Below are 13,696 nucleotides of genomic sequence, written 5' to 3' on the forward strand. Positions count from 1 at the left end.
TGGCAACAGACCGCAGGATGGTGTAAACATCGCTTTCATGTGCCGGGAAGCCAAGAATTCTGTGACTCCCCTCGTTGCGGTACTGGCGGGGGGCGGGGGGCGCTGCAGGGACCAAAACAATCTACATGCTCTGACCAGTGACCAGGTCCTTCCTGCCTCGTCTGTGACAAATAGCCTTCCCTAGGCCAAGGGGCCAGACGCACCCACGCGTGTCCTCCTCTCTAAGGAGACGGTGCACATGCTCAGAACATGTAGTGAGAAGTGTTTCTGGATGTGAGGGCTGGGAGTGTCCTGTCTGTCGGACAGAACCGCGTTCGCCGGCGGCGGCAGAGGGGGCCACGCCTTGCTTAGACTCAACCACTTGCCTCCCTCCCTCGCTCCTCCTCCCTTCTCCCTTCCCCTCACCTCTCCTCCCTCCTGTCCCTCCTCCGCCATCTCTTTTCCCCAAACATCCACGGCTGTAACTCTGTAACTCTGAGACAGACTCTGGTCTGTCTCTCGACCAGGATTTGATTGGCTCCAAGGCCACGCTCCCCTGCTTCCTCAGGTGTGTCTGGCAGTGGGCAGGTGCATGTGGGGCCCTGCTCGGTAGCCATTGGTCTGTTCTGGGCACGGCTTCACCCAGGCCGTGGCTGCTGGGCCAGAGGCCCCCCCCCCTCCAGGGGTCTCTCAGCAGAGAGGCTGCATCTTAGGGGCACCTGCTCTGCGGGCGGGGGCCCACACAGGGTGTCCCACAGAACAGACCAGGCTCCCTGGATTCTCCACGAAGGCTGACAGTCGGGGGCCTGGACACAGGACACACGCAGCTGCGGGACGCGATTGGAACAGAGCACACGCAGACCTCAGACCACTCGCGGGCCTTGGAAACAGCACTTATATTTGAGCTGGGACGAGTTTTCACTCGAGTGTGTGGGAACAGGAGTGCAGCGCTGAGGGTGGTGACCCTGCCCTCGCCGGGGACACACATATAAATACAAACACAGCACGTCTCCTCGAAAGTGGTCCTCACACGGGGGCACCTGCCGCAGTCCCCTTGATCATAATAGTGCTAACGAATTAGGAGGGAAATGAAACTGTTTTGTAAGTGATGCCACCAGAGCAAGGCGGCTCCAGCGGGCATTTTAGCGCGGCTTCGTGTGTGGCTTCACACAGGGGAGGCGGCGTCAGCCACCAGGGCTCCCCGCCCGCCAGGGCAGGTCCAGCCTCTCCTTGCCCGGATGTGCCCAGGGAGGGGAGGGGGGCTCGGGCATCTCCAGGAGGTTGGCCACAGAAGCAGGGTTCGTAGAAGCTGCTCCGTTTTCTAACAAGCCAAAAACTAGTTTTCAGTCTCCACCCTCTGCATCACGGTGCGTAGGGGGGAGGTTTCTCCCCGGGGAGGAAGTGGGTGAGGGCGAAGATGGGGGGGGCATTCGGGGGGGGCCGGCAGCTGGAGCCGGGCTGGGACGGAGGCTGCACATCCTCGGACAGAGAGAGGTCGGAGCCAGGTGAGGCCGGGAAGCCACCAGGGGGCTGCAACCAAACAGAAAAAGCCTCCTCAGCTGACGGGAGCCCGGGGACATGCCCAGCACCACTGGCGCCCCTCAGAGCCCACCCTGGCCCGAACCCCCAGACCCAGGCCCTCCTGGTGGGAACCGCTCCCTGAACAGCGTGCATTCCCAGGGGGCCGCAGGGAGGCCCCGATTCAGCCCCACTGGGCCCCCTTCTCGCCTGTGGGCACATTGACATTCAGGTCTTGACATTCAGGAGGGTGGCTGGTGACATTCAGGAGGGTGGCTGGTGACCACCTGACACTGGGATGCACGGACGTGCAAACGCTGTCTAAGGAAGAGGCTGCCCAGCTCATCTGGGGCCCTGGGTTTACTCAACACTTCATATTTTACAGAAAAAGACAAGAACATCAACATTTTCCACATAGTGTGATGGTGAATTTTATGCATCAACTTGGCTAGACTACGGTGCCCAGATGTTTGCTCAAACTGTCTGGATGTCATTTTGAGGGTGTTTGGTAGCCGTGATGAACATGTAGACCAGCAGATCACCCTCTCTGGTGTGGGTGGGCCTCGTCCAATCAGTTGAAGAGGAAAAGACGGAGGTTCCCGAGGGAGAGGGAATTCTGCCTCCAGACTGACCAGACTCAAACTGCAAAATCTGTCTTCCTGGGACCTCTAGCCTGTGGACTGCACTGCAGATTCTGGGCTCTCTCCCTCTATATATCTATATCTGTATCATCTCTTCCTATAAATAGATCTCTACCTGTGTCTACTACATGCACACAGGCTATTGGTTCTGTTTCTCTGGAGAACCCACACTATAGATGCAAAAGGTGATTCTGCAAGGAGAATGTTGGGGCCACAGGCTTTAAACTAATAAAATTGCCAGTTTTCCTCCACCCGCCAACAACCTCTTAAATTTCTTTTTTTTTTTTTTAACTTCTAGAGGTTAAAAACGCCTGCTTAAAACCAACATTAAATAAAGCAAGCGACCCCTTCTGTGATGGGACACAGGTGCATGTGTGCAGGCTCTCGTCTTCGGGGGGGGGGCAGGTGGTTCCTTGCTCTCTGCTCAGCAGGTGTCCAGGGCCCAGGTATGCTGGCCTGCCTGCCCCTCCCCCTGGAGGAACCCCAGACCTCGGGCTTTGAGAGAGAATTTCCTCACAAGCCAGGGCTCTAGGGATCCAAGGGCCCTGGGCCCCTGCCCACCTCCATTGCTTTCTTTCTCTCAAACTCACACTTCTTTCTGACCTCAGGGGAGAAATGAAACCTCTAGAGAACATCCCTCAGATCTGCGGGTCCCCAGCTCCCACCAGGCACGTGTGTGGTCAGTTCTTTACCAGAAATGAGCAGCTGAGAGAACCAGGGAGTAAACCACACTGACCATGGAATAAACCAGTGGGAACCACAGAGGAGCCATCTGGAAATACATGGCAAACCACCAGGAACCACAGAGAAAACCACCACAGACCACAGAGAAAACCACCAGGAACCACGGAGTAAACCACCAGGAACCACGGAGTAAACCACCAGGAACCACGGAGAAAACCACCAGGAACCACGGAGTAAACCACCAGGAACCACGGAGTAAACCACCACAGATCATAGAGCAAACCATCACAGACCACAGAGAAAACCACCAGGAACCACAGAGAAAACCACCAGGAACCACGGAGTAAACCACCAGGAACCACAGAGCAAACCACCAGGAACCACGGAGGAAACTAGCCTCTGTCCACACAGGCAATCCCATCGGGGAGCAGACAAAAAGCCTCTTAGTTACAGGGTGCGAGGTCCTTAGTTACAGGATGCGAGGTCCTTAGTTACAGGATGCGAGGTCCTTAGTTACAGGATGTGAGTTAATCCTTGGCGTGTCCTTGTTCCTGCACTTCCTGACCAGGTGGCCCTGGGAATAAGGAAGGTGGGTTTTCTTCGAAGGTGATTGTTCTTTTTTTTTTTTTTGGCGGTAGGCGGGCCTCTCACTGTCATAGCCTCTCCCGTTGCGGAGCACAGGCTCCGGACGCGCAGGCTCAGCGGCCATGGCTCACGGGCCCAGCCGCTCCACGTCATGTGGGATCTTCCCAGACCGGGGCACGAACCCGTGTCCCCGGCATCGGCAGGCGGACTCTCAACCACTGCACCACCAGGGAAGCCCAAAGGCGATTGTTCGTTTGACCAGCTGCTCCAAACAGCCCCGAGAGCTGCTCACTCCCTCTATTATGCGGGAGTGTTTTCCGCTGCTAATGACTGGACAGGACACTTGCAATATCCCTTTCCTCGTCCGATGGGAACAGAGTCAGAAACATCAATCTGTCGTTTCCCTCCTGACGAGACACATAGCATCATTGATTTGCCATCTCCTCGAAATCTGATTATTGACGTGTATGTAATTACGCTCCTACATGTGCCGGTGATAAAAGCTGATTAGGCCCTTGTAGAGGGAGCCCAGGCCTCCCTGGGAGGGAGAATTGGGAGCATCTGCTGTTTGTGACGAGCCAGAGGCCCGAAGGTGGATGAGGCTGGAGTACGACACCGGAAGAGAGCCATGTGTTCTCCAGCACCAGCGGTAAGGAGGGGAGACCGTGCCCGCACCCTGCAGCCCTGTCTCCTGGGGGAACAGAAGCAGGACACCTGCCGGTGCCTCAGGTCAGGACCCAGAGCAGCAGGACCCGGATGAGGTGCTGTCCTCCCCAGGTCCTCCCTGCGGCCAAGCTTGCGGGACGCTGGTGCTAAACCAGCCAAACGCCGGGGCTCAGCCAGGAGGAGGGGCCCTGCAGGGATCGCCTCTGCCCCCTAGCCATGCCCCCGAGCTGCCTGGAGTCCCCGTGTGCGGGCGTGACTGTGGGGCCTCGCGGTGGACGCTGGGAGGACGGGAGACAGCGGCCCACGGAGCACGCCCATTCCTCAGCGTCCGTGCATTTCCAAGCTGGTGTTTGAGACCACAGGCGGCCAACCAGCCCTCCCTCCAGCTGTGGTCTCACGTTCTGGGTTCAGCAAACTAAGCAGATGAGAGGCAGAGCACAGCCCAGGACACAGGCCACGCCCAGATGACGTGGTCCTTCCCGTGATGGGGACCAGGGAGGATGGCCCGGAGGTGGGATGCAGGTGACGCTCCCAGGGAAGACGAGGGCCGCCAAGGACGGCCACCTGGGTGTCGGGGAAGCTGGCGTACCCGCCGTGAGAAGTGATGCCACGGGGGGTTACTGGCAGCCAGCTCACCTCCTGACGCTTGGGTAATTCCTTTCGGTGTCTTAGAAGTGGGAGGACTCTCGAGCCAGGCCCCTCCCTGACTCAGGACTCAGCCTGCGGGTCCCCGTGCAGCCAGGGCGCCTGCTCAGGGCTGGTGGGGTAGCTAAGCCGTTGCCCCTCATTGGCAGGAGGAGGCCTCCCATGACACAGCCCGGGGGCCACCACTCCTCGGAGACAGACGTGGCGCTGCCTCCTCTGCGAATTCCAAGGCCCCCGGAGCCCTGGGCGCACAGCCGCCAGCTTCACATTCACGGCGAGCGGAAGGAGCCAGGCGCGGAGAGGACGGACTTGCGCTGCCACGGGGAGGTAGAGCGGCCCCTGATTCCCCGCCCAGCGGGCCTGCCCCGGGCAGGACGAGGCTGCAGGCTTTCTCAGCTCGCCACACCTGCTGCGCCCCGGGGCCCAGAGACCCCACACCCGCTTCCAGCCCCACGAGCTGTCGGGCCTGGGGAGGCCACCGTGGACCTCGCTGGCCGGGCTTGTGCCACAGCCCCGGGCGGCCAGCCGGGCCGAGTCTGAGTCATAAGGGGCTGCAGAGACGGGCACCACGCTCCCCTCAGCCCCGCCTCAAGTCTGGCCGCCGCCTCTGTCCCTGAGCTGGTGGATACATACACCTGCCCTGAACAGCCTCTGGCCCTGAAAAGTTCTCATGCCCCGTCAACATCACCCCTCGAGCGCTGGGACCCCAAGCAGCAGATGAAGATGTGTGACCTCACAGCAAACGGCCGGGGTCTCAGCACCCCACCTGCCCACGCACACAGACGCAGCCCCTCCGGTACCTTGACCCCGCGAACTTCCCAGAACCGCTCAGGGGCTGCCGTCATTGACACAGACCAGAGAACGTGCCAAGGCCACCGCCCCGCCCCCGCCAAAACAGAGGCCGACAGGCTCTCTGGGCCAGAGGTGCTCACCTCTGCCCCCCGAGGACACAGGGCAACATCTGGGGACGTCCTGGTCACCACAGTGGCAGCTGGTCGGGCGGGACGCTGCTCTATGAACAGGCTTCACCCCCGCGTGCCCCCTTCCACAGCAGCCCCAAGGCCACCAGAGTGGTACTAGGGTGAGGCCTGTGCACCTGCCGCTTTCGTGAGCTCTACTCAGTGACGCTGCCCTGTCGCAGGGGCCCCGCAGCTGGCACATGGCCAGGAAACTGCAGGCAACTCGTGTGGGACCTGGTCAGGGGCCAGAAAACCTCAAGGCCCCGGAAGACGTGGCGGGCTGGGTCACCAGGGCCACACGGAGCAAGGATGCCCAGATGCCCCCGGGGATGCCGCACGTCCTGCGCGGGGCCTGGGGTCACCCGCCACATCCCTTGGTCGTCCCACCCCCTTTGCTGGTCCACACCAGCTGCATCACCCCATTGTCTAAGTCGGGAGGGGGAGCCACAGACCCCCCCCTTTTCCTTCAACCCAAGCCCCCCACCCCCCTGTCCCACCCGAGCCGCACTCCCTGGATGACAGCTGCCTGGGACGTGAGCACCGTCCGGCCCGGGGACGCTCGGCCTACCTGGAGGGGCAGCGGGTACGACGAGCAGGTGGGGACAGCCGGGGGCACCGGGCCGAAGCCCGTGGAGGCCAGGATCTGCTGGGCGGGGTTGTAGAGGGCCTGAGGCGCTGTGGACGGGCCGTAGGCCAGCTGGGACAGCGGGACCTGCCGCAAAGGATGGAGACGTGTCAGCCGAGCCCTGCTCTGGGGAGCCCCGTCTGGCAGCCGCTCAGGAAGGCGGAGTCCCCAAGGGACAGATTCTGAGTCCTCTCGCCAGCCTCTCTCCGACCAGAACTAAAACCCAAAAGCTGGGCCTCTTCTTGCTTTTCCTTTTCCTGTTTGTCCCGGGATCCGCCGAGAGGCCCAGCTAGGCCCAGGCTCTCTTGGGTTTTTTTTGGAAAAGTGAGGAAACCCCACCTGTCTGCTCCAGGAGCGTGTGTCACGGGCATCCCCGAGGGGCGCTGATTCCAAAGCTGCCCCCGGCTCTAGTCAGCAGGGCCCTCTCCCCACAGGGGCTCTGGGTGGCACAGGCCGGGGTAGGGCTCTGGGTGGCACAGGCCGGGGTAGGGCTCTGGCCGCAGGGATTTCTGGAGCAGCACAGCCAAGACCAGAGCTTCCCAAACTCCTCCAACTCCGGCTTCCTTAGCTCACGGGAGGCTCTGATTCCCCAAAGGAAAACAGAACGTGGGCCCTGATTCTTGACCTCTCACCCACCCCCAGAGAGGACGGGCCGTAGGACGTACCCCTCTCCAGAGGCAGGCCAGCCGCTCCCGATGGGGGGCTCGGGGGTTCCCAGACCAGAGGTGCAACCTTCCCTAAGAGCCCAGAACCTGGATCCCGCCTGACACCCACGGGGCAGGCCCTGCAGAGCCGGGAGGGGCTGCGACAGCACGGGCAGCAGCACAGACGGAGCATCTGAAAACTCATCAGAAGCCCTGGAGGTGCCAGAGCAGGGTCCTGAGGCGGGGGGGCAGAGAGCCCCCCAGAGCTGCCTCGCCGCCCCTGCCCTCGGGACACAGGCAGCCCAGGAAGGAGGAGGCCCGTCGCGCTTCCTTCATGCCGCTGGCTTAGTGCTCCGTCCGCTCCTACCAGGAGCTCTGGTCTGCGCGGCGAGTCAGTTAAACTCCGAGGAGTGAACAGGCAGCTTGAAAGCAGGGAGAGAGGACGGAAAACTCAGGACGGGGCCCAAGCGCAGCCACCTCGATGCCTTGATGACTTATTCACGAACAAGCATAGCTGAGGGCCGACTGTGTGCGCCCCAACGTGGCCCGGTACCACCAGAGCTGGGCCCTGGGGCTGCGGAGAGCGTTTCGGGCCTGAGGCCTGGCTAAGGGATCCAGGCCGAGGGGGCTGGTGAGGGTCGTGGTCGAGGGTCCAGAGGGCGTCATGGGCTGGAGAGGAGCTGCCTGGCTGGCTCAGCATTTCGGGGCCTGGGGAGGATGGGGTGGAGGTGTAGGGGTCTCCCAGAGGCGGCCTCACTCTGGGAACTACGGCCACTCTGCGGGGGACGCTAGGCGCCTGCACTGCCTGGTCTTGCCCTGACCCCTCGTGCACCCTCTCACCTCCGAGCCTCCCATGACGGCAAGGAAACCCCAGCTGGGCCAGGAGGACTGTCCACCTGCAGCTCTCATACCTGAGGCCAGCGCAGACCCTTCCTCAGCCAGGCTGGGCTGTAAGCGTGGCCACGTTGCCGGGGCAACCCCACCTCGGGAGACCCTCTGCAGACCCGAGACTCCACGCTCTGCCCGCCCACCCACCCAGCACCCCACGGGACGGAGCCCTGAGCGCCCAGAGCTTCGGGTGGCTTGTGACGTGTCTTCGTTCCTTAAGATAATTCTTAAATTATAAGATCCATTAACTTACGAGAGCATCTACTCGCAGGTGTAAAATTTTAAGGAATCACCTTGCTTGCTTCTTACAACACCCCTGAGCTCTGGGTGTGAGAGAGGAAACTGTCCAGAGCGGGGCTGACACGTAACTCTGTGTCCCGCGTGACAAGCGGCCTTTCTGGGGCGTTGCTACGTTCCCGAGAGAAGCTCCAGCAGTTTTATTATAAACTCATGAGCACAGGGCCCTCTTCTGGAAAAGCCACCGGGCTGACGGCCATCCCTGGGGACAGCCAGCAGCCTCCACCCGGGCTCCCAGGGGCAGGACCCGAACAAGACACTCTGTGTAGCCATCGAGTCTAACCTCACTCTCCTTGAGGATCTGCGGAGAGAGAAAACTCCGACCCGGTCACAGCAGGAAAAGCCCCACCGAGGGACCCCCCAGACCGCACTGTGGGCCCTGCAGACCCCGGGCGTCCCGGGGGCAGGCGGCCCGAGGGACCCCCCGGACCGCACTGTGGGCCCTGCAGACCCCGGGCGTCCCGGGGGCAGGCGGCCCGAGGGACCCCCCGGACCGCACTGTGGGCCCTGCAGACCCCGGGCGTCCCGGGGGCAGGCGGCCCTCGTCCTTGAAGGACAGGATGTTGTTGTGCGCGCACGGAAAGACACCTTGCGACCGAGCGGGAGCTGGGCCCGGCGTCTGCACCACGCAGAGTGGGAGTGGGGCGGGGGTCGCCAGGGTCTCCCGTGGTGTCTCGGGCTTTGTCTGGGGTCAGGAAACCTCCCAGAAACATGTCACTGATCTCGGGAGGCTCCAGGTGAGGCTGAGAAATGCGGCCAAGGGCCACAGTCTCTGGGGCAGAGGTAACAAGCCTCCCCTCGGCAGTGTGGGCTGTGGATGGGGTCTGGCCCGCAGGGGGTGTTTGCACGTGCATTTGCACTTCCTCCTCGTTAAAGCCGGGCGATGGGCGGGTGGCTGCTGGTCTGTGGGAGGCTGTGAGCTCTTCCTGGCGCTTGTGGCCTCCCGTGCGGCACCTCCACGGATGAAGTGTCAGGTCGCGGGAGGTACCATCTGGGCCCCGCGCGAGAACACGGCTTGGAACAGCCGGTCCCCTGGAGAGGACGCTGCCCGTGGAGAGACTTGCAGGGTGGCGTCAGGCACGGGCCCTGCAGTGCGGTCCCTGCCCAGGGCTGCCCAGATGCTGCAGCACGTTCTCAGGGGCTCACTTTGGAGTCACCTGACTTCGGGAAGCACGGGCCTGAGCCCCAGATCTACCGGATCGGAGGCGCTGGGGTTCCGTGCTCAGCGGGCCACCAAGGGATGGACGCGGCCGTCAGGCGCCAGGCTCGGTGCCCCTCTCTGCCGCTGAACTCGCGCTCCCTGGACCGGCTCAGGTGGCGCGAGCCTCGGGGAGGAGGGACTGAAGTGTCCCCAGGCTGCGGTCAGCACGGCTGCCGGCTCCACGAGCCCACGTCCCCATCGCTGTGTCTGCCCAGTGCGCGGCGGGCGCTACTCACCATGTCCTTGAAGGCCCCCAGGACGGCCGCGGTGACGACGCCCAGGAACAGGCCTAGGACGTTCAGCGCCGCCGAGGCCCAGAGCAGCCGATAGAGGTGGAGCACGTCCTGGCAGCCGCGGACGCCCACAAACTCGTAGTAGGTGGGCGGGTGCTCGGTGCTGTGCGGGGAGGGGCTCAGCGTCACCCACGGCTGCAGGGGGGCCCCCTCGCCGCCTGAGCCCGCGGGGCAGACGCTCCACGTACTGATGGGCCGGGGGCTCTGCTGGGAGGGCCCAGGCCCTCAGGTGGCGGAGGGAGGCCCTGGGGGCAGGGCTGTCCCAGGGAGCCCAGAATCCACCTGGGAGGGGGCCCAGGTCTCTGAGCAGGACAGCCTGCCCCAAGCAGGGGCCCCGGCAGGCAGAGCCCCGGCCCGGTCACCCTCGGAGCCAGCAGGGGTTAGCGGCTGCTGGCCGTCCTGGCCGGGAGCACAGAGGGGTGAGCCTCGGAGGGGGTTCGTCTTGGCCCGTGGCCTGGGCCCCGTGGTCGTGGTCTGTGCAGGCTCTGGACCGCAGCCTCGGGCTGGAAATGGGGTGAATTCCTGCTCTGGGGGAAGGGTGTTGCAGCCTACGCCCCTGGGGTTTTCAACAGTTCAGGGAGGGTCTCCAAGAAGCAACAGTAAACTCCCTGTTGGCTTTAATGTAGGTATTCAAGCTATTAACACAAAATTTAAAAGACGGTGTGGGGAGGGTTCTGCTTCCCACGGAGCTGGGACCTTGCACTGGTCCAGACGACAGGTGAGAAGCTGGACAGACTGAATAGAGCAGCGCTTCTGGGCCCCACGGGACGGGGGAGGACACAGGGCAAACCGCCGCCCCCGTCCCCAGACCGGAGAGACCAGCGGGCAGAGACAGGGTCCCGGCCTTCCGGGGAGGAAGAAACGGGTCACCTGTGCCGGTCACAGCCCACAGCAGGACAGGGCTCCCCGGGAGGCCTCCCCTGCCCCCCACCTCCCGGCAGCCCTCAGCCTCGGTCCTCTCATCTGTGGAATGGAGCCCAGGGCCCGGCCTCACAGAATGTGTGAGGGCTGAATGAGATGTGGGTGCAGCGTGCGAGGACGGGGATGCAGAGCGGGGTGGGTAAGTCCGGGGACGTGGGGTTCGCGGCTGTCGGGCTCCCACCGCTCACCTGTGGCAGTCGTAGAGGTCGCAGCAGTAGCAGGTGTTACTCTTCACCTTCAGCTGGCATCTACCGTTCAGGGAGTGGCAGGTCACCTGTGAGCAGAGAGTCCGGTCAGGTGCCCCTGTCCTCAGGCCGCAGCGGGCAGGGGCCTCCCTGGGCGTAAGGACCCACCCCTCTGCCCCATGAGCCAGGCAGCTGCCTCCCCTGAGCACACGTTTCTTGACCTGCCCCTTCCTCCACCCAGTCCAGGTGCAGCAGGGCTGGGGGGCCACAGGGACCCCCTGCAGGGAGAGGTAGAAGACCAGGCCAAAGCTTGCTGGACGAGGTGAGGGGCGGGGGGTCCCCAGGAGCCTGCAGGTGGGGACCCCTCAGGTGGGAGCCCCTTCCTGACCTCCCAGAGGACAGCTCCCGGTCGCCCAGTCTGACCAAGCCAGCCCTCCCCCAGGTCACCCGGAGGCTTCCCCTCCTTCCCCCGGTGCTTTGTAACCACCCCCGTGTGGAAGGTAAGTGGGGCAGAGACCACCCAGCTGCAGAGAGAGGACGGGGACCCTGGGGAGAAGGACTTGGAGGGAGGGCCGTGCATGAGTGAGGACAGACATTCGAGCAGGCTTGGGGTCGCCTGAGAGGCCAAGCGCCCGGGGCAGGTCAGGGGGCAGGTCGGGGGCAGGGCCTGACCCCAGAGGTCCTTGGCCCCGGCCCCTATAGCAGCACCTCAAGCCACCCTTGGGCATGTAGCCTTTCTTTCAGGGTTCTGTGGGTAACTCCCGAAAGCCACCCACATCAGGAGTGGGAGGGCTTGAGCGGGGTCCTAGAAAGATTAATCTGGAAAAAGTCCCGACGGGGCGGAGACCAGAGACAGGCTGCTGGGAGCCATGGAAGTGAGCCCGTGTGACTCAGGCCTGCAAGGGGGCTGGGCGGACGGCCCGACAGGTGAGAACCGGGGCTCAGTGAGGGGAGCAGGGGAGCAGTCAGGGCACCGCCGGGCTCTGAGCCTGGCAGCCAGCACACGGGAAGGTCGGAGCCACAGGACGGCGAGACCTAACCCTGATCCTGACCCGAGGTGCCCCCTGCTGGGAGGTGTCCCTCCCTCCTGCGAGGTGTCACCTCTGTGACCCCAGTACCGCTCGGAACACACTGCGGTGAGCAGGAAGGAAGGACAGAGCAGCACGAGGGCGTGGGGGGCCCGGTGACCCCCGCTGAAGAGGACGAGTCCCCAGGGCCCCCTCCAGCGGCACAGGCCGGGCCTTTGGAGAAGACGTGTGCCGCCCCCTGTTGAGGGGCAGTAGCAGAGGCCCCTTCTCCCCGCCGCCAGCCACGCGGCCTCAGCCGCGGCGTCTGCTGCCCGCCCTGCGCGCCTCCTTCCTGACATTTGTGCACAGTGTCAGAGGCCATGTTTAGTTAAACCGATAAATGTACACAGAGCTGAGGGAGACGGCAGGACAAGGGAGCCACGCAGCCACCTGGGACGGCCCAAGAGGAGACGCCGGCCACCCTTAGAAACACCCATCAGACATCCTCGGCCCAGGGACAGCCGGCGAGTTTGGGGCCAGTGCAAACGCAGCATCCTAGATTTCAGTGCACTAATTACGTCAACAAAAAGCTCATCGTGAACGCCGCACAGACGGGGCCGGTGGCCTCGGGGCTGCACCACAGGCGGTCGGCAGCTGTGATCCGGAGCGAAGCACCTCACCGGGCGCGGTGAGCGCGACGTGAGGGCGTGCTGGGGACAGAACGTCAGATCTGGGCCAGGTTAACGAGCGGGACCAGCGCTGCACTCACCTCCGTCTGGTAGACGTCGTGCAGGTAGCCGACCCCACTGGAGTAGAACTGGCACCTTCCTGCGGTGAGGGGCCTGGGCTCCTAGAGACCAAGAACCACAGATGGAACGGGACGGCTTTACCCCCATGTCAGGAGGGACCGGAGGTGATTTCAGACCTGTCGCCGCAGGCTCTGAGCCCAAAGGAGAGAGGCCAAGGCCAACGGACCCCTCCCAGGAGTACAAAGAAAGGAAGTACCAGGGCTCATCCCAGAGCAGCTGGGCTCCTGCAGCCAGGAAGCAGGCACCCCAACCCTGCCGGCCAGGGGCACAGCTCCCCCTATCGGTCAACACAGGGCAGCTGAGGGAGGTGGTCGTGCTCCCATACAAGTCTCAACAAGGAGACCCCCTGGCTCCTGCCTCTTTCCCTCAAAGCACAGCAATTTTTCCACGAGGGAGGGAGCAAGGTGGGTTTCAGCCTAATCCACTCATCCATCCAACCAGCCAACCACCCACCCGACCACTTACTCATCTGTGTATCCATCCTTCTATCCATCCATCCACGTCCATCCACCCATCCCTCCATCCATCCTTCTATCCAGCCACCCACGTCCATCCACCCATCCCTCCATCCATCCTTCCATCCTTCTATCCATCCACCCACGTCCATCCACCCATCCCTCCATCCATCCTTCCATCCTTCTATCCATCCACCCACGTCCATCCACCCGTCCCTCCATCCATCCTTCCATCCTTCTATCCATCCACCCACGTCCATCCACCCGTCCCTCCATCCATCCTTCCATCCTTCTATCCATCCACCCACGTCCATCCACCCATCCCTCCATCCATCCTTCCATCCTTCTATCCACCCACGTCCATCCACCCGTCCCTCCATCCATCCTTCCATCCTTCTATCCATCCACCCACGTCCATCCATCCCCCTCCCTCCATCCATCCTTCCATCCTTCTATCCACCCACGTCCATCCACCCGTCCCTCCATCCATCCTTCCATCCTTCTATCCATCCACCCACGTCCATCCATCCCCCTCCCTCCATCCATCCTTCCATCCTTCTATCCACCCACGTCCATCCACCCGTCCCTCCATGCACCCATCCACTCACCAGCCCCCGGAGCGTACGTTCACCTATGTGCCCATCCAACTATCTATCCGTGAGCCTGTCCCCGACATTCATAGGGCAGATGGTGC

At 62.8% G+C, this 13,696-nt stretch overlaps 1 protein-coding gene across 3 annotated transcripts in view; it reads right to left on the bottom strand.

Moving 5' to 3' along the window:
* Positions 1-858: 858 nt before the first annotated feature.
* The window catches only part of TMEM255B (transmembrane protein 255B), a 32,356-nt gene continuing 19,518 nt past the window's right edge, over positions 859-13,696 (bottom strand). For 2 of the 3 annotated variants that reach the window (XM_067713020.1, XM_067713019.1), the window contains exons 5-9: positions 12,508-12,588; positions 10,735-10,820; positions 9,569-9,728; positions 6,246-6,389; positions 859-1,509 (exon numbers count right to left, since the gene is read on the bottom strand). In XM_067713020.1, coding sequence (XP_067569121.1) covers positions 1,342-1,509; positions 6,246-6,389; positions 9,569-9,728; positions 10,735-10,820; positions 12,508-12,588 — 639 coding nt within the window. In that variant the 3' untranslated portion in view covers positions 859-1,341. The remainder of the gene's footprint in view (positions 1,510-6,245; positions 6,390-9,568; positions 9,729-10,734; positions 10,821-12,507; positions 12,589-13,696) is intronic. The other variant, XM_067713021.1, reaches the window with a different exon arrangement.

The sequence above is a fragment of the Pseudorca crassidens genome, chromosome 18 (assembly GCF_039906515.1).
Source record: "Pseudorca crassidens isolate mPseCra1 chromosome 18, mPseCra1.hap1, whole genome shotgun sequence".
Classification (NCBI taxonomy): domain Eukaryota; kingdom Metazoa; phylum Chordata; class Mammalia; order Artiodactyla; family Delphinidae; genus Pseudorca; species Pseudorca crassidens.